At 47.7% G+C, this 25,820-nt stretch overlaps 17 protein-coding genes and 1 pseudogene across 17 annotated transcripts, besides 24 other annotated features; 1 reads left to right on the top strand and 17 right to left on the bottom strand.

Annotated features, from left to right (window-relative positions):
- Positions 1–97: 97 nt before the first annotated feature.
- Positions 98–1,239, bottom strand: TraAM80_03887 (hypothetical protein; annotated as a pseudogene).
- A 172-nt stretch (positions 1,240–1,411) lies between these two features.
- Positions 1,412–1,511: a microsatellite.
- Positions 1,512–1,751: 240 nt separating this feature from the next.
- Positions 1,752–2,693, bottom strand: TraAM80_03888 (uncharacterized protein; the record flags this gene model as incomplete). Its single annotated transcript, XM_029380838.1, has 1 exon — positions 1,752–2,693. The coding sequence occupies one exon, from the start codon at positions 2,691–2,693 to the stop codon at positions 1,752–1,754; it is 942 nt and encodes a 313-aa protein (XP_029239243.1).
- Positions 2,694–3,027: 334 nt separating this feature from the next.
- Positions 3,028–3,828, bottom strand: TraAM80_03889 (SH3 domain protein; the record flags this gene model as incomplete). The annotated part of the gene is made up of 1 exon (XM_029380839.1): positions 3,028–3,828. One exon carries the CDS (start codon positions 3,826–3,828, stop codon positions 3,028–3,030), a length of 801 nt encoding a protein of 266 aa, XP_029239244.1.
- Positions 3,829–3,880: 52 nt separating this feature from the next.
- Positions 3,881–3,904: a microsatellite.
- A 515-nt stretch (positions 3,905–4,419) lies between these two features.
- TraAM80_03890 (uncharacterized protein) lies at positions 4,420–5,370 on the bottom strand (the record flags this gene model as incomplete). Its single annotated transcript, XM_029380840.1, has 1 exon — positions 4,420–5,370. The coding sequence occupies one exon, from the start codon at positions 5,368–5,370 to the stop codon at positions 4,420–4,422; it is 951 nt and encodes a 316-aa protein (XP_029239245.1).
- A 57-nt stretch (positions 5,371–5,427) lies between these two features.
- Positions 5,428–5,480: a microsatellite.
- Positions 5,481–5,563: 83 nt separating this feature from the next.
- Positions 5,564–5,605: a microsatellite.
- Positions 5,606–5,732: 127 nt separating this feature from the next.
- Positions 5,733–5,797: a sequence feature (A-rich).
- Positions 5,753–5,796: a sequence feature (GA-rich).
- An 87-nt stretch (positions 5,798–5,884) lies between the features above and the next one.
- Positions 5,885–5,914: a microsatellite.
- A 63-nt stretch (positions 5,915–5,977) lies between these two features.
- Positions 5,978–7,951, bottom strand: TraAM80_03891 (uncharacterized protein; the record flags this gene model as incomplete). Its single annotated transcript, XM_029380841.1, has 1 exon — positions 5,978–7,951. One exon carries the CDS (start codon positions 7,949–7,951, stop codon positions 5,978–5,980), a length of 1,974 nt encoding a protein of 657 aa, XP_029239246.1.
- A 31-nt stretch (positions 7,952–7,982) lies between these two features.
- Positions 7,983–8,010: a microsatellite.
- A 125-nt stretch (positions 8,011–8,135) lies between these two features.
- Positions 8,136–8,170: a microsatellite.
- Positions 8,171–8,451: 281 nt separating this feature from the next.
- Positions 8,452–8,472: a microsatellite.
- A 78-nt stretch (positions 8,473–8,550) lies between these two features.
- Positions 8,551–8,620: a sequence feature (A-rich).
- A 209-nt stretch (positions 8,621–8,829) lies between these two features.
- TraAM80_03892 (GRAM domain containing protein) lies at positions 8,830–10,866 on the bottom strand (the record flags this gene model as incomplete). Its single annotated transcript, XM_029380842.1, has 1 exon — positions 8,830–10,866. The coding sequence occupies one exon, from the start codon at positions 10,864–10,866 to the stop codon at positions 8,830–8,832; it is 2,037 nt and encodes a 678-aa protein (XP_029239247.1).
- A 25-nt stretch (positions 10,867–10,891) lies between these two features.
- Positions 10,892–10,912: a microsatellite.
- Positions 10,913–11,194: 282 nt separating this feature from the next.
- On the bottom strand, positions 11,195–13,525 carry TraAM80_03893 (uncharacterized protein; the record flags this gene model as incomplete). Its single annotated transcript, XM_029380843.1, has 1 exon — positions 11,195–13,525. One exon carries the CDS (start codon positions 13,523–13,525, stop codon positions 11,195–11,197), a length of 2,331 nt encoding a protein of 776 aa, XP_029239248.1.
- A 522-nt stretch (positions 13,526–14,047) lies between these two features.
- TraAM80_03894 (uncharacterized protein) lies at positions 14,048–14,506 on the bottom strand (the record flags this gene model as incomplete). Its single annotated transcript, XM_029380844.1, has 1 exon — positions 14,048–14,506. One exon carries the CDS (start codon positions 14,504–14,506, stop codon positions 14,048–14,050), a length of 459 nt encoding a protein of 152 aa, XP_029239249.1.
- A 114-nt stretch (positions 14,507–14,620) lies between these two features.
- TraAM80_03895 (uncharacterized protein) lies at positions 14,621–15,058 on the bottom strand (the record flags this gene model as incomplete). Its single annotated transcript, XM_029380845.1, has 1 exon — positions 14,621–15,058. One exon carries the CDS (start codon positions 15,056–15,058, stop codon positions 14,621–14,623), a length of 438 nt encoding a protein of 145 aa, XP_029239250.1.
- A 315-nt stretch (positions 15,059–15,373) lies between these two features.
- Positions 15,374–15,413: a sequence feature (A-rich).
- A 251-nt stretch (positions 15,414–15,664) lies between these two features.
- On the bottom strand, positions 15,665–16,912 carry TraAM80_03896 (putative small glutamine-rich tetratricopeptide repeat protein; the record flags this gene model as incomplete). The annotated part of the gene is made up of 1 exon (XM_029380846.1): positions 15,665–16,912. The coding sequence occupies one exon, from the start codon at positions 16,910–16,912 to the stop codon at positions 15,665–15,667; it is 1,248 nt and encodes a 415-aa protein (XP_029239251.1).
- Positions 16,913–17,163: 251 nt separating this feature from the next.
- Positions 17,164–17,517, top strand: TraAM80_03897 (uncharacterized protein; the record flags this gene model as incomplete). Its single annotated transcript, XM_029380847.1, has 1 exon — positions 17,164–17,517. One exon carries the CDS (start codon positions 17,164–17,166, stop codon positions 17,515–17,517), a length of 354 nt encoding a protein of 117 aa, XP_029239252.1.
- Positions 17,518–17,775: 258 nt separating this feature from the next.
- Positions 17,776–17,794: a microsatellite.
- A 97-nt stretch (positions 17,795–17,891) lies between these two features.
- Positions 17,892–17,922: a microsatellite.
- Positions 17,923–18,282: 360 nt separating this feature from the next.
- On the bottom strand, positions 18,283–18,621 carry TraAM80_03898 (uncharacterized protein; the record flags this gene model as incomplete). The annotated part of the gene is made up of 1 exon (XM_029380848.1): positions 18,283–18,621. One exon carries the CDS (start codon positions 18,619–18,621, stop codon positions 18,283–18,285), a length of 339 nt encoding a protein of 112 aa, XP_029239253.1.
- A 106-nt stretch (positions 18,622–18,727) lies between these two features.
- Positions 18,728–18,751: a microsatellite.
- Positions 18,752–18,820: 69 nt separating this feature from the next.
- Positions 18,821–18,862: a sequence feature (A-rich).
- A 196-nt stretch (positions 18,863–19,058) lies between these two features.
- On the bottom strand, positions 19,059–19,859 carry TraAM80_03899 (superoxide dismutase; the record flags this gene model as incomplete). Its single annotated transcript, XM_029380849.1, has 1 exon — positions 19,059–19,859. One exon carries the CDS (start codon positions 19,857–19,859, stop codon positions 19,059–19,061), a length of 801 nt encoding a protein of 266 aa, XP_029239254.1.
- A 47-nt stretch (positions 19,860–19,906) lies between these two features.
- Positions 19,907–19,943: a microsatellite.
- A 198-nt stretch (positions 19,944–20,141) lies between these two features.
- Positions 20,142–20,858, bottom strand: TraAM80_03900 (39S ribosomal protein L28; the record flags this gene model as incomplete). The annotated part of the gene is made up of 1 exon (XM_029380850.1): positions 20,142–20,858. One exon carries the CDS (start codon positions 20,856–20,858, stop codon positions 20,142–20,144), a length of 717 nt encoding a protein of 238 aa, XP_029239255.1.
- Positions 20,859–20,930: 72 nt separating this feature from the next.
- Positions 20,931–20,957: a microsatellite.
- Positions 20,958–21,006: 49 nt separating this feature from the next.
- Positions 21,007–21,051: a sequence feature (A-rich).
- A 349-nt stretch (positions 21,052–21,400) lies between these two features.
- Positions 21,401–22,228, bottom strand: TraAM80_03901 (uncharacterized protein; the record flags this gene model as incomplete). The annotated part of the gene is made up of 1 exon (XM_029380851.1): positions 21,401–22,228. The coding sequence occupies one exon, from the start codon at positions 22,226–22,228 to the stop codon at positions 21,401–21,403; it is 828 nt and encodes a 275-aa protein (XP_029239256.1).
- A 366-nt stretch (positions 22,229–22,594) lies between these two features.
- Positions 22,595–22,617: a microsatellite.
- Positions 22,618–22,634: 17 nt separating this feature from the next.
- Positions 22,635–22,669: a microsatellite.
- Positions 22,670–22,703: 34 nt separating this feature from the next.
- Positions 22,704–23,093, bottom strand: TraAM80_03902 (uncharacterized protein; the record flags this gene model as incomplete). The annotated part of the gene is made up of 1 exon (XM_029380852.1): positions 22,704–23,093. The coding sequence occupies one exon, from the start codon at positions 23,091–23,093 to the stop codon at positions 22,704–22,706; it is 390 nt and encodes a 129-aa protein (XP_029239257.1).
- A 161-nt stretch (positions 23,094–23,254) lies between these two features.
- Positions 23,255–23,272: a microsatellite.
- Positions 23,273–23,389: 117 nt separating this feature from the next.
- Positions 23,390–24,034, bottom strand: TraAM80_03903 (uncharacterized protein; the record flags this gene model as incomplete). The annotated part of the gene is made up of 1 exon (XM_029380853.1): positions 23,390–24,034. The coding sequence occupies one exon, from the start codon at positions 24,032–24,034 to the stop codon at positions 23,390–23,392; it is 645 nt and encodes a 214-aa protein (XP_029239258.1).
- A 422-nt stretch (positions 24,035–24,456) lies between these two features.
- TraAM80_03904 (uncharacterized protein) lies at positions 24,457–25,074 on the bottom strand (the record flags this gene model as incomplete). Its single annotated transcript, XM_029380854.1, has 1 exon — positions 24,457–25,074. The coding sequence occupies one exon, from the start codon at positions 25,072–25,074 to the stop codon at positions 24,457–24,459; it is 618 nt and encodes a 205-aa protein (XP_029239259.1).
- A 35-nt stretch (positions 25,075–25,109) lies between these two features.
- Positions 25,110–25,163: a microsatellite.
- The last annotated feature ends 657 nt before the right edge of the window (positions 25,164–25,820 follow it).

Here is a 25,820-nt window from a genome sequence, read left to right on the forward strand (position 1 = left end):
GTGAGAGGCATTGATTTCCATCAAACCAATACACGACGAAGAGAGCAAACAGAATAAAGAGAGCGATGTGTGAATGTACAGGGACAAATTCATATGCGTGCATCACCAGGCATTGCTCTACGATTCGGGGGTGCATTAAAAACCTGAATGAGGTGCAACGGCGTCCACCTCGTTGTGGATGCCTATTTATTGCAGCTCATGCAGCAACAGACCGCAGCGCAGCGCTTCACCATCAATGGCGCCATCCATGAGCACATAACGGCAGTCTTCCTTAAGGCCAAGCAAGCCAAACCATGCACAGACCGCCTCTACGTCTCGCATAACCTCAGTTCCACCAGAAGAACACGCCGTGTTTAAAAGAACATCAATGACGCTCGACGCACACCGCAGATGCTCGTCTCATCTGCGTCAGCCGACATGTGGGGGCGCAACGCCTCCAACAAAACACAGAGATCACTGTGGTACAAACGACCACCGCGAATCAAATTATTCTGAATGCAGCTTGTTAGCTCCAAAAAAATCCCTGGGGCAGACAATTCCCGTCTGCCGCAACAAGAGTACGGAGATATGTGTCTGTAAACAAATCTTTGTGTGTTTCAAAATGGTACCTGCACCCAGCAAAACGAGCATTTCTACACCCCGCCCACCTCACACACACGAAAGGGTCCAGTGAGGACTTCCATCGGCGTCCGTTTCATAGAGAGTCACCGCATCCCAGAAAATAAACGCATGCCAGTGAAAACTCTCAACAGTGTCCCATATTATCCTTTTCCTTCCACCAACGGCAATAATAAAGAAGAATCTTCACCACAAACCAAGAAATGTATGTGCCGCCGATATACGTCACCAGCCATGCCCAAAAATATATCACGCGCTAAATGTCTCTCTACAGCTTTTCCTTCTTACGGAAGCCCACTCCCCCATTGCCTGTGGAGTTCATGACTGACGTTGGCAGCTTCCAAACACAGCGCCTTAAAGGAAACCCAAAGGAGAAGAAATAACTTCAGCACACTTTCAGCCTGTTTCCTAACTCCAAAAACAGATCCACACAAGCCATCAAGTTTCCGTTGCAGATGAAGAGATACTAAGTGATGAAGCGCGTCAACATAACCCCCGTGACTCACTACAGCCGCGTCTGCTCCCCCGCCACACAACAGCAGTACAGTGTGTATTGTGGGGGCGGTAAAACTCCTCCCGTTATGGGAAGTTCTCCTCCAGCCGTCCAATCATGTGCGTAAGTTGTCCAGCGACACAAATACAGGAGTGCACGGTAGCATGTAGCTAAACTTGTGCGTGTGTGTGTGGGATTGTCTGCCCAGCAGACTAAAAACCAACAGCAATAAGAACACAACTAAGAGATGAGCGGGCAGCAGCAGCCACCCCCCCCACCTTACCCCCAAAGAAAAGGGGGAAACCAAAACAAAAAAGGTCATAATAAAACAACAAAAACAGCAACCACAAATCACAACAACAAAGATAATGATCTACAAAGAATCAAGCAACAACAACAAAATATATACACACTATCGGGTAATAAATGCATACAAAGAGAGAGACAGATAAGCAAAGGTTAAAAAAAAAAGCGGTCCCCAACCAATTAAGCAAAGCCATCTAAGAAAAAAATAATAATCCTGCGAGGGCTGCTAGAAGCAATAATCCCATAGTACATCTACCCATAAAAATATACACATGACTCCATCATCTTTGCTTATTGTTTCTGTTCTACCCCCTCACTGGCAGGTCGTCACGACTCAAACCGCATCCTTCGACAGTGATGGGAGTGATATCGCCTGCAACTTGGAGTAGGTATAAAATGCCAGTCCTACAAGGGTTAAAACAACCCCAGCAACCGTTTTTGCACTTGTCTCTGAAGGCAAAAATATAGAGCCACCCACAAAGACCAAAACCGTCTTAAAATAACCCACAACGTTCATAGTCAGAGGAGAGGTCTGACCCACAAACAAGAAAAAGGAAAAGTTCACACCAAACGCAAAGAGACATGAAAGAGCAATTGCCCAAACTGTGGTGAAGGTCACTTCATACGACCAGAGTTCCCCAATGCCGTCAATGGGAAGAGCAAAAAAAAGTATCACGGCACTAAGCGGAGCCTGGTAGACCAACAATTGCATGGGAGTCACTCCCAGATCCATCTGCTTTGTCTTTCCCCATATTGTATATAAAGAGTTAGTCAAAATTGCCAGCACGGCCCAGAGGACCCCCATTAGATTCAGTTCCGTGTCTGTGTACACCGTGACTGCCACCCCTACGCATATGGGAATGAGAGAGAGCAGCGTCCGTCTGCTTTCACGCCGGTGATAAAACGCAAACTCAATCCAGAGTATCAAAGGCGTACAAAGAATCTTTGAGGTTTGATACACGCTCACCGTGTTTGTGAGGAGCGAGAGATTGTTAAACACCACGTACCCGCAAAATGCCAGACTGATAGGCAGGACCTTGAGTAGTGGGATTGAGCTCAGCTTAAAACAGCGTAGCCAAGCAAAAAACAGGCATCCCAGAAACGATACTATAAAATGAATCACTGTGAGGAGGGTACCGAAACGAAATCCGGCCTCTATGTACACCAGTCGTTTATTTACTATAATCACACCGACACTGCTGACTATATTTAAAAGAAGGCTAGCGTACAGTGTTACGGCGGGTGCCACAGTAAAACTAAAGATGTCCCTTTTCATTCCCTCTTACGAGTTTCCCCAGTATTCCAAAGCACATAGAAGCCATCATCGAAAGTGGTGAGGAACCGTACATGTATTTGAAAGAAGAGAAAAAAAAGAACAAAGTGTGCACATATGTCAAAAGGTCAAAAAAACAACATTTAAGGGATGCCAAAATACAAAAAAAAAAGAAAAAGAAGACGCGCTGCAACAAAAGTACCACAGTGTAACCACAGAAAAAAGGACACCCTCTCACTACCCGTCTCTATTTGCCCCAAACCACTCTACTTTATGTGCTCCCCTCAACTCAGTTCATGATATCTTCAAAACAAATCTCTATCAGCAGTGTGCCAAGCTAGTCGGAAGACAAGGATCGATTAATGTACGCTTTTTCTTCCATGATTCTCTCCTTCCAACGTCCTCGCTCCTTCTCTACAGATTGATCCAAGTCACGAAGTTTGCGTGCCAGTGTGGCATTCTTCTCTCTACATGCCTCCAATTCGGCGACTGCTTCCTCGACTGTCGTTCGCATCTGAGCCAAAGCATCTTGACGCTGCCGAACAAGTTGCTTGAAATGAAGTTCATTTTTCATGAAAGCCTCAATTATCGCATTGGGATTGCTAAGTAGTGATGGCTCAGGCACTGGAACCACAGCAGAGGACGTCAAGGGCTGCGCCTGTGGGCATGGTGCCACAGGCCCTGTCACTACCGCTGTTGTCACTGCGGGTTCATTGCCGCGCCTTGGGGCCGTTTCTACGGAACCGCTTTGTTGACGCATCGGGCATGGATCCGAGGCGCCACCACCGTACATGTTCTGCAGCCTGTCACCGTAATCAAACGCAGCAGAAGTGAACGTCGGTGTTGTCTCCTTTGGAATCGTAGGGAGCTGATGTGATGTGGGGGCTGCTGTCATGTCACTTCCTTCTTTTCCGATGTTTCTGCCCTCTTCTTCCTGCTTCCTCGCCACCGACTGCCTGGTCTCGCGTAGATGATTAAATGGTACGAATCCGCGCCGTCTCAAGTCACCAGGCACCTCAACCTTGATCCACCCCTCCTGCACTTCACCATCCACCGCGAGAACAATTTCACCCTTCTTCACGGTGAGCTCCACTGCATCCTGCGCATCAAAGTTGTGCAACACTCTAAAGTGACGCATCTACAAACAGTTTCAATCCTCTGCTTCGACCCCCCAGCAGATGCCCCCCCCCCAAACACACGCACACACACACACAAGAAACGACAAAAAAAAAGTGAAGATAGAAGACTACGCATCATGTGACACAAAAGTGGTTACACCACCGACATGAACGACAGTCACGGCCAAGCCCAGACACTCGGGCATACAGATAAACAAAGAGAATATGAAACCTACAAGCGTGCACCAACAGGACCCAAAGTGGAACGCTGCTCAACTAAGTATGCGCAGCACACAGCAACAAATGAACATACCAATATGGTGAAACAGAAACTCAAACGTTTACACCTAACAAGAAAGCAATGTCACTCAACAAAACATCGGACCAAGGGAACAGCGCTTTAATAATAATAACACATACATGCCCCACCACCTCATAAACACCACCAGCAGCAACCAGGAAAACGGCAAACGCATAGATCAATAGAATAATAGCATACCCCGGAGCGTTATCATTGTTGTATTAGGACAACAATGTCATGTGCTACGATAAAAACGGCCACAAGGCATACATATTATATTATCCTCCTTTTTTTTTTGTTACTTCATCTACTATAGAACAGAAAAATTGTCACAGCTACTATACCGTAGTTGCCTGTTTGCAGCACGATTTTTTCCTTCCACATCACGTTTCGCACAAATTCGTTCTCGTTTTTCCTGCCGATGAGCTTCTAAAAGATGGCAACGTTTGTCAAGCTCATGAAGGTAGACGGCGGCATTCTTAACGGCCGGATCAGCCCAACAACGAAACTCCATCATCCGTAAGGAGTTGGTGGGACAATATAGCTCAGCTGTGGGCATCGGTCCCCCTCTCTGAGAGGGGGTAAGCGGAGGCAGAAGAAGCCTTGGCAAGATATTTTCCTTCCACGGGCTTACCGTCGGGCCCAGATCACATGTTCCAGGTGAGTCTGTCAGCGATGGCTCGGCCCGCTTCACAGCCTTCTCCACTTTCACCAAATCCTCTACTTTAGCATCGACTCTCTTTTCAATGACGTTTCGAACTCTGTCGAGAATCCTGAAGCCTACTGTGTACGGTAGCACCAGCACTTTTAAGGATGAGTTTTGCTCTGCCGCAGCGACAATCTTTGAGCAGCCTGCTGGCTGGAGACCTGTTCCAATTAATAACACCTCCCGTAATAACGGCAGTGTTCTAATGACTCTCGCAATATCTGGTGCTGCCGCGCTGGAGATGTTGGGGTTATTGGACAAATCCAGGTGCCTCAAAGCTTTCTTCACGCATAGCGCATTGGCGATGCGCATGACATCCACGTCGCGAACCTGGCATGAGGAAAGAGACAGGTACTCAATCAGGGTAGATCCCTTCAGAATGGCGGCCAGAATGCCAACCGCCTCGTCGCTTAGACGATTGTTGTTAAAGATAAGTTTACTGTAGTGGTCATTGCTGTTCAATGCATCGCGAAGCCGCGTGAGCACCTCCTCATCCAGTTCGCCGGATGGGTTTGGGCTAAAGTCAATGCTCCGTTCCCTGTTGTCAGCAATCATTCGCCGCCCTACTACGTGCCAAAAATAAAGCAGTAATACAAGCAAAGAACCATAATTAATAGTAATAGCAATAATACAGCAGCAGCAACAACAACAACAAAATATCAACACTAATGACCATCATTCATCGTCAGTTGCATGCACACAAACACTCCACCGCCAAAAAAATATATATTCATTAATCCGTCATACTACACACCCATACCCACATACAAACGCACACAGACAAACACACCTAACTAAAAACAACGTAATAGATACATCTGCAGAGCCATATAGGCAGCAACGCGCATAAACAAACCAAAAATAACAAATTCGCACAGTAAGAGCAAAAGTAAATGCTGGGGTAAGCGAAGAGATCTAAAAGTAAAGATGGAAGATGAAAAAAGAAACAATAACTACACACAAAAAAAAAAAGACAAGAAAGCCAGTTTGAAAAGAAGCTGCACCCCCATCACTTATATCTACATCTCAGCTCAAATGACCCTCCAGAACTAGCGCTGAGTCAATATATACACACACAGACACATAGACATACACTCACGAGGATCCACCGAATCGACCCTACCTTCAGACGCAGCACACAGAAGTTGGTTCGCCTCCATTTTTATTCATCATCCATCTCCTCCTCAGATAGATACTCTTCCTGGTGAAGTTCTGCAAACGTCTCGAAGGTATCATATTCGGTTTCAATTTCCTCATTATCATAGCCATTGCTGTAAACTACTTCCTCTCCTACATCATCATGTGCTTCTGTGCCGTCTTCTTCCTCCACCTCAATTTTCTTCTGTTCCGTGTCATCATCATCATAGCTGAATTCTTCCATTTCATTCTCCAAAACAAAATTGCTGTCCATACTGGTGGTCTCCACCTCACCCGGAAGATTGACATTTGAAGCCTGTTGGCGAATGAGTGTAAGTGGTGAATTCTCATTACTAAATAGCCGCCACAACTCATCCGCCTGTTGCTGCGTGATTATATGCTCCTTCACAAATTGCAGAAGGTGCTCATATTCTATGGGTACAGGACGGTTGGCGTTTTCTTCGGCTAATCCAAAGGCCGTTTTTCGCGTCAAGGCAGAGGCACATTTAAAGGAGTCCTGCATAAATGGCACACGATTTTGTTGCTGAGGAACAAATGATGTTGAAACATTATCTGACGGTACACTTATAGGACAAAACATTTCTTTGGTGAAAATACAACCCTTGACGAATTTTTCTTTTCCCCCCAGCCCAGGGGCTGATGGAGCTCCAAGGCCCTTCCTTAAAGGTGCTCCATGAAAACCCTGCTTAGGCGTGCGAATGAAAGGCTGATCGGGCGCCGTCTCTGCCCTTATTGGCCCTTCCTTCACAAGTTTATTCAAATCTCGTTGCTTTTTCTTGGCACTCTTTAATTCCATTTTTAGTTGTTTTACCTGTTCCTCCCAATTCTTTTCCTTCTCTCGCATTATTGCCATTTGAAAGTCGCGGGACTCCAGCTTTTTTTGTAGCTGTTCCACCGTATTCTCGATTGCTCGTTTGTGACCATTGCGAGGTTCCACTATACCCGCTGAGGGTCGTCCACGCGCATCATTCGAAGGTCCTCGCGGTGCTGATAACTGCTTCAACCTCGGGTGTCCTAAACTCTTCCCGTTCTGGGCTTGAGCGCCTAAAACTTCACGTGGAGGTGAACCGAACAATTCAAGTGGTGGCGGAGGTTCACCAGATGTTCGCCTGCCGACCAATCCGTCTGCAACATCTAACGGGGGAAGGTAGCCAACATGCTGCTTCTGATGTGGATTTGGTCGAGAGTGCAAAGGAGGAGCCACATTAGCATGTCGTCTTCTAATTCCTGGACTCGCAACGGGTGACTGCGGCGGCGGCGGCGATGTATGCGTCGAGGTCTTTAACTCATGTAACAGCTTCTTCACGTCCTCTGAACTAAAGTTGCATGGAAGATAATTCGTTGTATAGTTCTGTTCCTTTACCATCTTCACAGATCTCGGACTATGTTTAGGGGACACCCCTCTCGGAAGTGACTCACGTGCTCTCGGTGATACTTTGTTAAAACCACCGTTTTGTTTTTTACTACTGCACACAAAGTCCAGAGGAAGAGAGTTACTATTATATTCGGTTCGTTTTGGTGCTAAGGGGTTTGCTTCTGAAGTGTTCATTGAGAAGTTTGGCGGCAAGGAATTTGACTGATACAATGGCTGATTGTCGGAAATAAAATCCAATGGTTTGCTATGACCAGGCACTACGTTCCACATTGCAGCGTTATTATTATGTGCATTGCCAGCCGTAGATGTACTGAGTACTGTTTGGGCTGGATGCTCACGCAGCTCGCAGCTATCACTCACCTGGATAAATTTACCACAACCGTCTTCACAACTAAACATATATTGTTTCTGCACTGCATCTCTTTTCACCGCATTATTCCTCGTGTCAAAAACGTCATTATTGAGCATATGTCGTTTACCTTGTGCTACTTGTCCGTCTAGGGCATCTCTTAAGGCCTTTTGCTTCATTTGCTTCACACGAGCCTCACGCAGCTTTTCCTCAGTCACCATCAACGGCTTCCCATAAACGACATGATCCGACATTGTCTGGGGCGATAAAAGTGCGCGTGGAGCGCCCTGCCTCCCTCCCTCTCTCCGTTCCTGTGCTCCTCGATCCCGGTGCAAGTGGTGAGGCACCGGTCAAAGTCAGCCAAAAGCGGCAGTGAGAGATCGTGGGCAATCGATATTTACAGTAGTAGCACAGACGAGTTCAAAGCAATCTCCAAGTACTCACCCACGCCCCCCTCCCCCACCCCACCCACCTTTTTTTTTTTATCCCCCGCCCTCTTCCTCCACTTCAATGTCCCCCCTTACGAACCGCTCCACACGCCCCCACGCACGTACGGTCAGCCAAACTGAAGAGGTGTGGGCTGAAGAGAGGAGGCGGGGACACAAAGAACACCAAAAATGTCCCCCACAGTCCGTGGAAGCCGCGTCGAACTGACGACTACGGATGTACAATAATTGGAAAAAAAAACGAACACGTGGGCGTGTATATAAATATACTGCCTAAGGGGGAGGTGAAACAAAGAAAAAAAACGAATGAGAGAGAGAAGAGAGAGAGAAAATCACGGTGAGCCAAATAGACAATCCAGAGAAGCGGAGAAAAAAATAATTAAAAAAACTCCAAGCAGCAACCACGCAAAGAAAAAAAAAACAGCAACGCCAAAAGGAAAGTGAGCAATCAGCAACTAATAAAAAAAAAAGAAAAAATGGGGCATACGCAGGTGTGAGAAAAGACAGTGGCACCTTCACGGGTATCGCACCGCAATCTCCTCCAGTCGTTCAAACAGTCAAAGGAAAAGGAGTAGAAGAACACCACGCGTCGCCGTCGAGACAAAAAGACGCAGATGGAACAAAAAGAAACAAATAACACATATTATTCCAGCAGAAAGGCAGTACAGTGCCGCACTAAACGTGGGCTACTTTCTCAGCCATTGTTTCATCATGGCACTATAAGCCTGGTCTCGTTGGACAAAGGATGTTAAAAAGTACGTCCCACCCAAATGAGTGTGTATATCAATTGCGTTTTCTAGCAACTTTGCCGTTCTCTGCTTTTTAATATCCCTGATCTCATCCCATTCCAAGCTAAAGTTGGCACTCCAGAAATCAGCCCGAAAACAAAGCCAGCGTGGTGTAATGAAGACGAAGCCTTGCTTTGGTAATGGGTTGCCTTCGTCTACAAGAGCACATATGAACGTTTCAATAATCTCTTCTGAGGCCAGATTTGGAAAGGACTTGCGAAAAAGACCTTCCACTTGTTGTTTAATGGCACCGGTTACACCCGAAGCATCAAGCACGGCGTTCCCAACAACTTTGCCCACAGAGACAGGGGCCAACATAACTGCGGCAGCTCCCCGCACGGCCCCTTTTGCAACGTCGCTCAGTCCCCATCCCTCCCCCTCTCCAGGCTGTTCAAGTGACGCCAACTCAACTGTACCTTTAAACGCTGCTGCCGTCGTCGCCACGGCGGTATTGGGTTTGGTCAGTAGCTCGTCTTCTCGCGGTAACTGCCGCTCATGAGTGTGGAGTTGCTGCACCGCCGCATCTACCTCTTCTTTCTTGATCTCCACAAAACCATTCCTCTCGTAGGTGTTTTTGGTAATATTTACGATGGCCAATACGCGTTCACTCGTGTACCTTTTACTGGGTGAGGCGCTCCAAGCTGAGGGGTCAAAGCCGCGCACTGTCACCTTGGCAATGTGTGGTGCATCTGGAAGTGGGGTGATCTCATGCATTACCTCTTCCCGTTCCGCATTAATCACGAGAGATTCCTGAATCAGTAGGGAGCGTGACATTTTTTCTCCGCGACTTATCAATACATACAAGGTGTATAGCACTTGCTGATGGTCCTCGCTAGACCCTACACGCCAGCCACAAGCAGACAATTCGTGAAGGTCCAACGGATCCTCTATAACAATTTCGCTGGCAGGCGACTCAAATGGTTCCACTTCCACACAATCGGTTTGAAGAATGTCACACATCAACTCTGCCTGCATATCATCCCCTAACGCAATATAATTGGAGAGTAACAGCGACCCCAACGAGCCAGGATCTGGAAGTTTAATGTAATACGTCGCTATGGGTGGCCGACGCTCAATCAATTCGGGAGCTGTAAAAACACTTGGCCTGCTAGATAACACCAAACGGCCAAGGGCGTCTTCTACAGTTGAGGCCACGTGGAGGTACGTTGGCTCCCTTACAGCCAATACTGCATCCCTCGTTAAAGATGGTATTTCCTTGTGACTATCTCCCTGATTATAGTTCCGTTTCTCCTCAGTTTCTGTGGCAAACGTTGGTGAAAATGCATGCTCAATTGCGGTGTCTCTGTCACCCTTCTTATTCCCCAGCTTCTCTTCTTCTTGTTGCTTCTGCTTTGGTTCACTGTGGAGAAGCACAGAATTGTCTTTGCTGGAATCACGTGCTTTGTTTTCCATTCCATCGGCATGTTTCTTCTTCGTCTCTTTAAGGGCATTGGATGCCACAAGGGACACACCGGCAAGCGAAGGTTGCGCATCTGGCACAATATTTAAATTGCTATTTGTACTAGTAACGTTATCCATTTCGCCTCGTTTACTCCAACAGAGAATTTGCTGCTGGTGCAGCGTCACTCCTGCTATCCTAAGAATTTCGTAGGTTTCCTTGTAGTAGGTCGTGAGCTGTTTTACAAAAACACCAAAGAGATTCATCACCAAGCCATGCGCCTCTCTTGGGTTGGCATCCATGGCGTCCTTCATCGCCGTGCTCATTGTGGCAAGGTCCATGAGACAGCTCACGACGGCGGCAGAGGAGTTTGCAATGCCCTGACGGATGGTTCTACCCACCGCCTCTACCTGAGACACCTCGGCCATATACTGTTCCGCGACGACCAGAAGCTCCTGTATAACGCCCCCAACAGCGGCATCCACGGCGCTCACACTGTGCGAGACCGTTTCGATTCGCCCCACCCAATGATCCATTGGAGTCCAGTCAATGCCAATACCAATATATATATATATATATATACACCTGTGTAACTGAGAAAAATAGAAGGAAATTGCAATGGCAAAGAGTGGGAGGAAGACCTCCGCGTAAAAGAAAAAAAAAAGGACAGACACAATGGAGAGGGTGTCAGCAAGAGGGGATTGGGGCGAATTGAGATCGTATCTCAAAAACAACAGAAAGACACAAAAAGAAAATTTCAATAATCTCTAAATTTATTTGCAACCGCTCGGGATTCATCGAAGCGCCCATAGACACACCATCGTCAGACGTTGAAATACCACTTCAATACACCATTTCGCAAGATTAATGCAATACATCCTGCGACGCCGCCTTGTACTTCATGCGCGAAAACTCATTCATCGCCGCAATGGCAATTTTTCCAGGTGGAAAGAGCTCCACACGTCGCATCAGCTCCAGAGCAGCTTGGCACACCGGCGGTGAGGTGTGTAGCAACTGCAACGCAATTGGATTTAGACCCTCCAAAGCCAGCGGCATACGTCGTAGGAGGCAAATAACATCATTATATGAACGCACGCGGTTGAGAAGGTGAGCCAGGGCTCGCATCAACTCCACCCTATCACACCTATTGGCTCGGCGCACAGTAGCCACGGCAATAATTAACAAAGGATCCTCGCCAGGAAGAAGAAAGTGTTCCAAAGCCCCATGAAAAATAGCGCTTCCTTGCGCAAGTGCCCGAAGTCGATCTAACGTCGGTGTACAGAAGACAGTCTGTACAATACGACTGAGGATGGAGTGGTCCACCTCACTTACCATAATCGTCATGACTAAGTATTCCTCTATCATCAGAAGAACAGCTTGATGTCGTTCACATGATGACTTCCGCATGGCTTTCATTCGAGCGAGTCTATCAAGAATATACTTAGAAACCCGCGCATCTTGTGTTGCCCAATCGCCTGCTTTTCCACTTGCATTCCCGGAACCACTACCGTAGTGGAGGCTAGTGACGCTGCTGTTACCTTCAGACGACAGAACAACGCACTTATTGTCCAGATCACACAGGGCATCCCACCAGGCATGCTGCGTCTCAAAAATAGGGTTCACTGTCCCAATAATGTAGCCAGGGACATGGCTAAAGTGGGAAAACCCGTTGACGGAAGTGTAAGGAAACACTTTGGTTGTCAGAAAATGGGGATCTAGCAGGTTGCCAATGAGGCCAAGCGATAGTGCAGCCTCACAGACATCATTCGGTAGTCCTTGTCTGGAAAGTACCACCACTCGTTTTTCTAGCAATACAGCCACAACCAGCGTCCAGAAGGATGCACCGCAAACCTCAACCATTTGCTCTAAACCATAACTCGAGAAATCAAAATCGTACATCTGAGGAAAAAGGGGAATACGCAACTTGTGCGAAGATCCAAAGGGCGATAGTGCGCATAAGACATGCGCCTGTCTTCCACTCATGTTGAAAAGACGCATAACTTCATGCTCCAAAGAAGTTCCTGGCACTTCGCGAATGGCATGTCTCAAAGAACACGTCGCGGCGTCGACAGCCTCAAAGCAGCGTCGCACCAGAGCTGTCTGCTGCTCAAATGCCTCCTCCGTTTTTCCCTTTATGTCGCAGCATTGCAATGCTGTCTCAACAAGAAGCGGAAAAAAACACTCAAGCCATACCAGTTTGGGTCCTAAAAGAGCCACACTCTTACTGATACCTCCACGCCTAACAGAGAGGTCTTTGCGCGTTACCACCGCACAAAGACCGTAGAGGGGCGGCACAGTAGAGGATTCCGTGCCGTTCAAGAGCTCAATTGCTGGTTCCTCTTTTACTGCATTTGCAATGATTACTCCTGCTCCTGGCGAGGATTGTGGCATCTTCTTCGACCTCATCAATACCTCTAAATGTGTCGACTTCATCAAAAAGCCGCGATACACTGAGTCAGAATGATGTACAAGGAATGAATAGTCTGTTATGGCTGTAGATGACATCAAAGGGATATCGAAAAAAGTCTTTGTATCATTTTTATGAGATTTTCTCCCCCTTGCCACATCTGCGCTGCGCAAGCCAAACCTCTTCCGTAGTTGTTGAACAAAGGCAACAACACTCGTGGGAAGCGTAGGACACACTTGAAAGGCATCGGGCGCCTGAACCGTTACAGGCCCCCACATCACAGCACCCTTGGAGAGCACACACACGTTGCCGGCGGCTCGGTTGTAATTCAACTCCTCATGAAGAAGTACGTCTTCGGCTGCCGCGTCCCGCACCCATTCCCACTCTTTACTGAAGCTTAAGGAACCTGTTTCCGAGTCCCTCGGCCGCGCTGGCGCCGTCAATGTGAAACAGCACACGGGGAAGCGATGCGTATTCACAGGCCTGGTTCGATTGGCAATAAAAATGGTCCTGCTAATCACTTGCTTTTCGCCACCATCTGGTAGCATGTGGCTTGCGCAATAGTCCTCATCTAATTCCAAAGAATGAGACTGTTTTACTGTTTCATCACGGCGTTTGTTGACCATCCCACACAACATATTTCCCTCCCCATCTGCGGATTCCTTCGCCCGCGACAGAGCAGACGGATACTTCGCACGTAAGCAGGGTCCAGTGTCAACGTCAAACTCAGCCAGAAGCACATAGTATGCGATTGGCAACCCGGTGTCATTTACGCGAATCTCCTCCATTATTGTTATTGACAGTATGAGGAACTTTATTCCTTTTTCCTCACCCTTGCAACTTACGCCTCACACTAGATCCCCCATACGGAAAACAAGTCGATACACGCAGAAACTTGAACAAAAGGACAAGGAGAGAGAGAGAGAGTAATAGATAAAGAAGAAGCAATAAACACACAGAAAGCAACAAATGCAAGAATGTGCTCCCACCCATCAAGAAAAGAACATAGAAAAATAAATCATCCCCCACCCCCCGCCTCTTCTTTCCTCCTGATGCAATACCCACATCATTCACCACACCTGTTCAACGTGTATTATCGTTTGCGTGGGCCCCCCAAACCTCTCATCAAAAGTCTCTCATGATAGTGCGTGGTTTCGGCCATGCGTTTCTCAAAGTCTTTTAACTCCATTTTAAAACGTGCCTCATGACCAAGCAGATAAACAACCACTGCAGTGATACTCACTTCTTCTTTCACGCTCAGTTGATGATGGTTATGTTGGACCACGCCACGCTGTTGGAAACCACATCGATTAACATCCATTTGCAGCCACCACGCCGGCATTCACCATCTCCTCAGTAGGCACGGCAAAGCAAATCTCCACTTCGGTTTTGTCTAAACCACCCCCTGTACAACGCAACGCCGTACTGTATGGAATCGTCAGAGGTACAGTACATGAAATAGTATGTGCCTCCCTGGCAATGGGGGAACACTGTGAATTGTTGAAGCCCTCTTGCATTCTCTCCATTTTTGTGTTGAGAAGCGGAAGCGCCAAAATGTGTCCCTCAGGTATCACATGAACGCTTGGAGACTTCAGCACAAAGTGACTCCGAGTGCGGTGGACAAAAAGGGTGCAGCTGGCCCAATGTTTCTGGTTTGCTAAAAACTTCCCCATTACTCTTGTCACTGCTCCTGTTAGTGCCTTCCCTGTGACAGAGCCAACGTGCAATGACATTCTGAAGCCGTGTCGTGTAGTAATGTTCGCCTTCATCGCAGAAGAAAGGCTGCATGCCGCAAGGCAGAGGTTTGCACACAACTGTACCTTATTGACAGAAACCCAACGCCCATCTACACAGCAAGAAGAGAAATGGCATTTCAATTATGTCTACCACTGCAAGAAAAATAATAATCCAAAGCCCTTTTCATCGTACCTTCTGCAGGAGAAAAAAAAACTGAAGAGATGAACCCCCACATCATGGCATCGATGTTGTTGCAGGGCACGCGATAGGCCTGTAGCTGCTTGACAAACAAGGGCACCCTCACCCCATTTCAGGGTTAGAAAACTTAGAAAAGCTGCCCGCACTCCACCAAAGGAGAACTCATGTGGAAACAAAGATGAAGATTTATGCAACAACGCAAATGACTCCACCGTCATATAGCCGACATCAGAACCTTCCCCAGCTTTGAAGTTATGCGAGTCGGCTGGGACTGCAAGGTGCTTGCTCATCTCATTTAAAAAGTTCTGCAACGTTCTCCGAAGCCACTGGAGACCCCGCACATCACTCCCTGCAGACAAACCCTTCCGCTGGATCGAGAGCCGCATCGCTGGTTCCACCTCACACTCACCCCATCGACGCTGCCGCCTGTCAGCTGAAGCTTACTTAGTCCAACCGTGCGCAAGATACAGGCAGCTGCAACACGAGTTCGGATTCCTGACGCCGCGCCCATGGCAAAACATTTCCTGTCAATCTCTGCGCAATGTAGTCAAGAACGGCGTCGTGTTCAGCGGTCGCTGGTTCGGATACAACAAAAAAAAATAGCGGCCTGCATCACTGCAGGTCATTCCCTTATTTTCTGTTCTTCAACTTCACACCGCACCAATGGAAAATATAGGCCTCATGGGCGGCACTTTGCAGACAACAACAGAAAGAAGAAGAAGAAAAAAAGGCAAATAAAAAATTTACCAATGAATAACTTCTCCGTTTAATTCACGACCTTTAAGCTCCTCCTTTTGTCGCTGCTGCACCCCCCCCCCCCCACCCCACACACACAAGCGTCTGCTTTCGCACGGCAGCATTGCCATAATAATCCTGTTTGCCTTCATATCCACCTCCACCTTTTCAGATTACTGAAAGACAACAATAGAAAAAAAAGAAAAAAAATACAAGGAACTAAAAATCCTCATATTTTTTTTCACATTTTATTATTATTATTCCGAGGACGAGCCCGTGTTGCTGGAATCCATGATGGCGTTTTGGAATCGAACAATTAAATCCATGACCTCGGGATTCCCCATGTATTTCTGGAAGGCAGCAAATCCATTTTGCCGTACATCATCCATGATGGCGCGGAATCTTGGATTCTGACGTACCTCCTCCTCCTGAAGTCTCTCAAGACGTTCACGATCAATACTTCCAAACGGGGTCTGTATCGTACCGTCACTGTTTACCCCACCCCCGGGCATACTTCCAAGGGCTTGAAGAAGCTCTTCCGGATTCGATGCCGCATCGCCAAAGCGTGATGCCATGCCTGCCACCAACTGACTGAATTGTGGATTTTGCATCATGCGTGTGGCTGCCTCAACAAACTGAGGATTATTCATCATTTGTGAGATCTGTGCAAAATCAGGCATCCCTCCCGCTAAGGGAAAGCCCCCCGCGGTGGCAGCTCCTGTGCGAGCAGATCCCACAAGTTTGACTTTCTCCTCCGCCTGTTTCAAGTCTTCCTTGTACCGCTCATTTGTGGGTTCAAGCTCACATGCTTTTGCAAATGCATCCACAGCACGCGTATACTTCTCCTGGTAAAAGAGTGCCGTGCCCAAACGAGAATACGCTTTCGGGTAATTTGGACTGAGAGCAATAGCGTGTTCGCAATCAATAATCGCACTGTTATAGTCTTTTAAGTGGGTGTGTGCAGCAGCGCGGTTGGCAAAAAATACGTGATTTTCGGGTTCCATCTCAATGGCTTTGGTGTAATATGCAATCGCTTCCTTGTACTTTGACAGGCCCATTAATTCATTGCCCTTGTTCTTAATCTCTTCGGCGCTCATTCCCTGGTACGGGTTATTTCGCATCTCAAACTTCTTTTTCGCCTTCTCCAAGCGGTTCGCATACTCCTCCGTCCCGGGCTCCGCACCGGCAAAGTACCCTTTCTTTTCAATAAGGTCAAGAAATGCCTTGAACTTCTCCTTCTGTTGCTCGCCTTCTTCCGACTTGTGACTCTGCAGCGCCTGGCAAAAGGTGTCCATAAGATTCACGCCGGTGTCGTGGGAGCCGCCCACCCCGGCGGGGTCGACGCCATACTCTTCACCAAGTAATTGGACGATAGCGCTCACGCGTTCTGGGTTGGGCGAATCTACCTCGCGAAGCATGCGAATGAAGGAGAAGACGAGCTTCCGGTGGTCCTCCGTCAAAGACTGAAGCATGGTAGAATTCGCCTCCGCAGCCCCACTCACCATGCAATTCTGCAGCTGGTTTAACGAATAACAGCACTTGTTTGCTTTGTTGCCTCACCCCGCTCCAAACACGCAGAGAATCATTTATGATAGAAACAACCAACCAAGAAAGAGGAAGAAAGAAAAATCAAAGCAAACGGGCAAACAGAAAACCCAAAAAACAGAAAAAAAAACTGTGGGAACAGATGGAAGGAAAAAAAGAACTGACGCGCAACAAAGCGATAAAATGGAGTTGTACACATTGGCTACCGTGCATGTACATGTGCGGGGAGACATGTGTTTTTAAGGCCGAGCCCTCCTATTACCATTGTATTATTTTTTTTATCTGCGGGTTCTCACGCTCGCGCAATCCCCACCTTCTCTCTCTTGCTGTCACACTCCTCGTTACGTGCATCGATGAACCTTGGAAAGACGCTTTTTTACTTCTTTCCACTCTTCAGCTTCGCGATGGCGTCCTTCTCCGCCTTTTGCTGTTCACGCACCTTTTGCTTGAAAGCCATGTCGTCATCGTCGTCTTCCATGCGCTCCTTCTTGGGAGCCTTGAGAGGCTTCTGCTTGCCGCCTTGACGGGACGACATTGTGTGAGGGATGCTCTTGTTGTAAGCTAATAAACCTCTTCCACAGAAAAAAAAAAAGAGATGTGGGAAAATCACATACACGCAAGCGTATACGCGTGATCGTTAAATACGTTACAGAGCGTGTTGGACAGAATAAAATCCTATCGCCCACCCCCCTCACCTTTCCTTCCCTTTCTCCTCGCATGGACAACGGGCACCACAAGAAAATAAAAAGTCTGGCCCCTTCCTCTCAAATTTCAGTTCAAACGTGATTAATTCCCTAACACGCAAACAGCAAACAATTACTACATAAAATAATAATAATAATGAGTGCTGTGATAGCCGGGCTCTCGCTGAAAACTCATGAAGTGACAGTCTTTGATGCCCCCGCAACCACGGGATTCCCCTCTGTGTGGAATGCATCAGTGGCCGTGGTCGTCGTGGTGGTGGCGGTCGGACTGGGAGGACACAGAAAGAGCTGCACTCACACCGCCTCCCGAACGCAGCATCGTTAGAAACAGAAAATTCAAGAAAGAGAAATTCGATTAATAGGCGACAAAACTAAAATAAGACAATCATCCTCCCATTCAGTGAAGTTCCTCTACTTACGCATTTCCCCACTAATTTTCAACCTAAATATATGCAGCTAAAGAGAGAGATAAATACATTGTTGTATGCATGCAAGCGATACAGGTGCAGAAGCATGGCAAGTAAATATTTTCCACGTCACGTTTGGCCAAAACCGCATATTTCCACTATGGGGGGTAATTTTTTTTTTGAGTGCGATACAAAGAATGATGAGCAAAAAAATTTCCACTAAGTTAACTTCTTGCCCATTGCATGCAGCCGCAGCGCACCACCGTCGGAGTGAACCTCCACCACGTAGTCCTTTACGGGAGACGACACTCCACTGAAAGGAGCTTCCAGCAACGCCCCACCTTCAACGGAAATACGGCAAATGTGTCCTGTCAACGTCATCTGGTCGACCTGCACTGTCTTCTGCTCCAGAGGCGTCGTCTCACCGGGCCCAATGGGTACCTCCACCTCCACATCGGCCATGTTATTAGGCATGGCGTACGTGGCCTTGACCTTCACCACAATGGGGGCAGTGTTCTTTACCAGAGCGGAGTACACGTGGCAAGGAGGCAGCACCATTCTGGAAGTATGAAGAGCAAATAATAGAAATTTGGCGGAAACAAAAAAAAGCAACAACTAAAAACGCATACGCAACTATGACAATAAGTTGTGTGTGCGCCGCCAGGTGTGTGTGTGTGTGTGTGTGTGTACAGAAAAGCGAGAAAAAGAGACAACAGAAGTGGGGGAAAAAAAAAGAGACCCTCACAAAAGGTGAGAGAACAAAAACAAAAACAAAAGCAAAGATAAAATAAAAATCAAAGGTACCACCTTCACAGTTGCTGTCACTCACGCCTGCACACACCAATGAGCATTTTCCACCACCACACCATCATCGCTCCCTTTCCTTCGCCTTAACACACATGCAACAAACATGAACAGGAAAAAGGGACACCACAAAAAAAAAAAACACACGACAAAAATAGTTCAAGCACAAATTCCCTCTCAGTCATATACCTTCATACGTCGTAACTCAACTGTTTAGTCGCCTGAAAGTAATAGCGTTCAGCGAGAGTCCAATTACATGCCTTAAAGTAATTTTGTGTGTATTGTTCCAGTCCCGAGTGGCCATAGTCGAGGGAATAGGCGCTCTCGTGTACGTTAATCGCCAGGAGTGGGACAAGATCACTGGCGATGGGGCAAGCACCGTGCGGAAACTCCACAACATCAAACTGTTTTCCCGTCCAAACCAGATAAACCCAACCGCAACGCTCCTGGTGCGAGAGAACAGCAATAGTTAACAGGCGCTTTATTTCCTGCACCACATCTAACGAGCCGTTGCGGCCATATTGCAATTGAAAAGCCTCGCTAAGTTGTTTTGGTACGGTCGTTCCCCATGGCCGCAGTGACTTGTAAAAAAAACAATAGTTAAAGTGCTCTGCCGCCGCGGTGTGCGTCACTGCCTGTGTGGCATCAAAGGACGTCCTACGAATGACCGTCTCAAGATTGTGACCCTCCAGTGAAGTACCTAATGTATGTTGATTGAGCGTCTGTACTGTATCGCGGTGAAAAATATTGTACTGGACATCAAACTGTCGTTTGGAGATAAATGCCGGAATGCCAGACGCGACTGGATAGTTCAGTCGGGGCAGGCTAAAAAAGCCTGCGTCTTCCTTTGCCTTGTCTGCACGTGCAGCCGCGGCCTCTGTTTCGCGAAACACGGAAGTCACTAAGTGAGGCGACGCAGAAAGCGCCTCTGTTCTGAGAATCGCGCCCTTTGGAACATAGGCTTGGTAGCCAAGACGTAACGCCTGGCGCATCAGCTCCACAACTCTCTGCACACGTTGTTAGCTAATAGGATGAAATGAACAGAAACAGAAAAACAACAACAACAACAATGACAATTAGATTGTAGAAGTGAAGAGAAGGCACAACACTAAAAAAGGGAACAACAACAAGCAAACAAAAACAAATGTTCAACGAGTTGTCGCTTCACGTGTATGCGGAGATAAGAGAGGTCTCTTTCCAAATTCGCATTTTCTTCTTCTCTCCACCCTCCTCGCCTCGCTCCTTCTTGCACTGCTTCCTCCATCAGCAATTCATCACGGCAATAACGCCTCCGTAGCCACGTCCACGGCATTCGCCTTTCCTTTCCGCGCGACGACGATGCGCGCCATCTCTTCCAAAAATTGTTGCTTCTCAATTCCGTACTTCGCCAACACCGCCTCTGCAGCGGCTTCATCCTGCAAGGGCAGGATCTCCTCATAAATGACCTCTGCCAGTTGTTTCGCTTGTTGAGCCAAAACAAAATTCTTCTGAATTTCTTTTTGCCGCACTAAAATATGCCGACGGATGCGTTCCCCGTAGGTTGAGCGCAATTCAGGCCCCGACCGCTTCAGGATAAAGTTATCAAACCCACCATCCTTTTCAACCTCAAACATCGCCGCCTCCACCATCGGAACCTGAACCCAGTGGTCCAGCACGTCGCTGTAGTGAATACCTGTCTTGACGTAAGGATACTTCAGCTGTCGATAGACGTTCTGAACCGATCGGGAGGTCCGCACACGCTCTCTGACGCGCTCATTAAGCCAAATGACATCCATTTCATGTGGGGCCTTTGGCAAAAAAGTGCGTGGGGCCACGCCACTCATACGGTAAAGCGAATAACGGTTGACTTTGTTGCACCACGCCGCCCACGGGGGGAGCCCCATGGAAACATATCGATTGATAAGACCACGCGGGGGACCATGCGGGGCGGCGGAGGTCTCAGGGTTCAGTGCGAACGTCGAAAACAGACATCTGCAGGTACTCCGCAGCATCCCCACTCCTACCGAATTACACCTGCGTATACAGACGGGGAGAAGGAAACGGAATGCGCGCGGTTGGGTCGGCAAGAAGAGCAAGAACAACAACAACAAGTATGAGAAACAAAAGACATAGTGCCTATTCATTTTACACCCCGTCGTTACAAAAAATAAAAATAAATAAACATGAAAGAAGAAAAGAAAAAAAGCGGCCGAAAAAGAAGTCGTGGCTACGGCCCGCTCTATCACTCTCAAAACTCTGTAGTTACCGTAGAAAATACCCCACTATCTGTTCACAGCTAAGAAACGGACACCCATTTCCTCCAACGACCCCCAGGCAACAACAAGAAAACCAAAAAGCAACCCTGAGCAAAATAATAAAGGTGTCACGTCCATGACTTCCTCCTCCTCTTGGCGGAGAAGTGGGGGAACGGCGGCTCAGCAAAGAAGTCAATATGTGATGAAGACTGAGGAGAAATAAACAAATAAATCATAAACCCAATGAAACAGAAAAGATCCCCCCTCCAACAACAAAAAAAAAAAGAACACGTAATCGTTTATTGATTGGGGTATTGAACAACTGGCATCTGGAGCGAAAGGGGAGCGTATCCGTATATCGTTCCATTAGGCAACGAAAGTGGGACCATAACAACACTGCCCACAGCCGTAAACGTTGAGCACGCAGTATAATTAAATGGATTTGAGGGATCCTGTGGCATCTCCGTCGTGACCTTCAGAGTAGCATTGGGTGGGGTTAGTGGCGACGAACAGTAATTGTTGGTAGATGATGGCAGGGCGGCCAGCACCGCAGGCTTCCTTCTCTTTGAATGCAAATCGAATGCCTCACTAGAGACTTTTAAATCCTGCAACTTTTCCACGCACCGGCCCATAATACCCAACGAATGGCCGACTGATGCCTTCGTCGCGTTGGATTCCGCTGCATGCCCCTGCAACGGAGCTGAGTGGTGATAGAGACACCGTGAACCAAACTTGCACGTCCCACTTTCTCGAAATTGTTTGCATATCTTTTTCATTTTTTGCACGCACGGTTTGACAGGCAAAGGAGTTGAATCTTCTCCACTTTGCCACATGGCTTCTTTGTCTTCGAATACGTCTTCATTTGTCTGCAGCATCGCCATCGTGCGGGATATTTCTTGACTAATTTCTCTCTTTTCCATCATTATTTTTGTCGCGTAGGTTTGCACCTGCTGCAAGGTATGGTGTGACTGACGCAGGTCCACCGCCAGAGATGCCTCCCAGTGCAATGTTCCCGTGTAATCGGCAAGCGCACGGACGACATCCTCCGTTGTGAATAAGTTACTGTGTGACGGAAACGAGTCACGAAGAAAAGTCTCCAAGTCAACAATCGGAGCCGTCTTTTGCATGACAAAACCACGTGTGCCAGGTCGTGTGTATGCGTATGCGCGTACTCTTCTTCGTTTCGTGCGGGTGTCACGACTGCTGGAAAACGGAGGTTAGCAGGCAATCCGCAGACCCTTCACTCTCTCCGCCACCCAATCGCACGCTGCCGACCCCTGCCTCCCCACGTATAAATCAAGTTTCCCTTCCAGTTCTTCACCAGCAGGGATGCTTCTACCTCGGACCGAAACAATAAACAAAAAAAAACGGCAGAAGCAGCAGGCAGAAAAAAAATGCGGCAACCTCACTATAGTGGAACGAAGCAAAGACCACTTTGCTACGACCATCAGACACACACAGACACGCAAGGGCACCCCCACCCCCCACACACCAAAAAAAAAAAAAACATAAAAAACGCGTCATTGTGGCGTTCACACACACACACACACACACACACACACACACACCAGCAGACCCAACTGCACGATGCATGGGCGTGTGCTACCCAACGAGCAACTGGAAGTAGGAGTAATTCTTATTCCCGCACACATAGTACCACAATACAATCAGACTGTACACGCCCGGGAGCGACAGCAAAACCCCTACAAAAAACAGGGCAAAACCACGCGGAGCGTCCTCCACAAACACCAGACAGCCCAAACCCAACACCAAAAAAGTCATGCCCACACCAGAAAGTGCAAACCCAATAACAAATGCAGCCCATCCATTCCAATAAAGGTCCCCAATACGTCGTCGTGCTTTGTCAGGGTGTTTGGAATCCAACCAGTGGTAGGGAAAATTTGATTGAATTCCACCCGGTTTTCCTATTACCTCTGTTACGTCACTCTCGCCAGTTGGGAGCTGCGCATATTGTTTCTCGGTGCATCCCATCTTTGTTTCACACTATATACTCTAGCTAAGCAACCCTCGTCTGACAAGATTGAAGGAAACGAGAGTCGTCTGAGAGGTAAAAAAAAGCAGTCCATGTAACCAGAGGCAGATTAAGAGCAGGGCGAAGGTGTCTTTTGCGTTCTTGTATAAGTGTAAAGGTGATATATATATATATATATTTCTGCTGTTATTGGGAAGAGACCACAGCAAACTAGCAACAGTACTGATTTGTTTTTCATGGGAAATGACCGCCAATCGTCGTCTTTGGGCACTTTTGGTTTAAGCTCTTTGCATGGCTACACTCTCATCGATGGCACTGGCGAGGTTCCGTTGCTTTGAAAGAGATGTGGATAATCCCGCTTCAGGGTTCCTATTATATTGTCGACGGAGGCCCTTATATCTCTGGCAGACCCCGCAGCACGCGAAACAGACTTGACGAACTTCAAGTCATTGGCTGAGGCAAAGCATGCAGAGACGGCTGCCACAACCTCCTGCTGCTGAGTGTGGTAGCCTTGGAAGATAGTGGGATAGCGCTGGGCAAAGAACTGATCAAGCGTCAGTGATGGATTAAGCTTTGAGGCAGCCTCATATTCCTCCTTTATCCGACGCTGCTCTCTGTACGGCAGCAAAGCTGCCATAAGTGTAAAGTACGAAACTGAAGATATGGGCAGCTGCCACCAAGGCATGCTCCGCATGAGGTTTAAAGGAGAATTTGCGTCGGTGATTTGTGTGAGTCCCAAAAGGAGGAGTATTGAAGTCAAGAAAAACATAAATCGGAAAAACATCGCGGTCGAGGAGGTCGGTTGAGCCCCGCAAGTCCCACTACTACAATTACCAGTGCCATGCCGCGCGTGCTGCGGCATGGCTTCCTCAATCTTTTGCGAAAAGCGTTCACGCAGCTGTTGTTCCCGCTCCAGCTCCTCCCTGTCTTCTTGATCCATTGCAGGCCTGTTCGGTTTCTCTCATGTGCAACGTGTGGTGCATAAGTAACGATTTGACCCCATTAAGACCAATGAAGGTGTCAGCACACGCTTTTGCAGTGCTTTGAACATTACTTGACCCTCTTCCTCTCCCTCAATACAAGTTTGTTTGCCCTTTTATTCCTCAGCACACCGCTATAAATATACAAATAATAACCCCTAATTAAATACAGTCTCCTTTTGTTATTACCCGTTACTACTCGGGAAGCGGCAAGTAAAAAAAAAAAAGAAAGATCACATACCTAGCAATCCTAGCACCAGTCACGGCAGTAGATGCATACATACACAAAGAGAGGGATAGATCGAGAGCGCAAAACGTCATCGGTACTGACAGAAGCAGCGCAAACACATCCAATAAATGCACAATCATCATCACCCATCCATCAGTAAAGGGAGTACATGGATGTCATTTTGCGTATGTGCATTCGGACCTTCACACGCTTGTTGTCATACACCTCTCGGTCGATGCCTAACTCTTCTGCCCCTGGTAAATATAACCAGCACCAGTTGTGGCCCAGGTCCTGGATGCCTGTACGACGATCCTTCTCGCGAAACTCAACGAGTCTAGGATCCACACGAACTTTGTACTGTTCCCAAAGCTTCTGCGCCACGTCCTTTTTTCGTAATGGACAGTTAATAAGAAAGCCTTGACCCCATGACTGCCGTCCAAACAACAGGTATCCTGTGTTCACTCGCCAGTAGACATCAAGCCACTGTCGCTTGCGTGCGGCAAAATCCAGAAACTCCTCATTTCGTTCTATAAATCGATCATACTGATTCGTGTCCGGGTCAAAGCACCAGAGCCCTTGTCGAAGCTCCTCTGTGGGCGTTACAGCATGACCATCTTCAATGTACTTTCGAGCCAATTCGCGTTTAATAAGGCGCTCCTCACCGGCAAAACCGCCATCTGGCCCGAGGATGGTGCGCATGAAGAGCAACGGCACGTATTCCAGTTGCAGCTCTGGAGCCATCTCCAGAAAGAGACGTGTTAGACGCAACATTTCCCCTTACCCCACACCCAAACGCAAATGCGGGAACTCCCACACCCACCTTCGCTACCTCTCTCTCTCACACACACTCACTCACTCACACCTGCGCAACTCGATGGTGGAGAGAAGGGAGCCAATGTTATATATGTATAAAGATCAAAAACTTTAAAAAGTTGCAGTGGAACTGTGACAGAGTGGGGATATCCACGCAGGGGTGAGAATGTCATCCACCACCTTGTCCATCACCACTTAATCTTTCCTCGTCGTTATCACCGACCCACAGGAGGCGCGTCGGCCCTTAAAAAAAAAAAATGGTTTGAACTGTAAACGAAGCCACTTCTCCATGCCAAAAAACGCGTACACACATACACAAACCTATCACCACCATTATTGTCCTCCTCCTTCTTTCATGTCGCAGCTATTCTCGATGATTCCATTGCCCTGTTGCCATCTATCACCAATCTGAGAAGTCCCTCACCCTTTCCCTCCCTGCTCCACTTTTCTCATTCTGCACAGTAATCACATACACTGGCCTCTGTAGTAATCATCAAACCGGCCACCGAGGCCGCATCAACCACACATGATGAGACTACTTTGGCAAGGTCAATAATGCCTTCCTCAAACATGTCAACGTACCGAGCATTTTGAGCATCATAGCCCATACAACAGTCATTATACTCTGCAACATTCTCCACAGTGACAGCACCCTCTTCACCTGCGTTTTCGCTGATACGTTTCATCGGGAGACGTGCCGCATT

Source organism: Trypanosoma rangeli, assembly GCF_003719475.1.
Source record: "Trypanosoma rangeli strain AM80 chromosome Unknown Tra_15.4_contig_00106, whole genome shotgun sequence".
Classification (NCBI taxonomy): Eukaryota; Euglenozoa; class Kinetoplastea; order Trypanosomatida; family Trypanosomatidae; genus Trypanosoma; species Trypanosoma rangeli.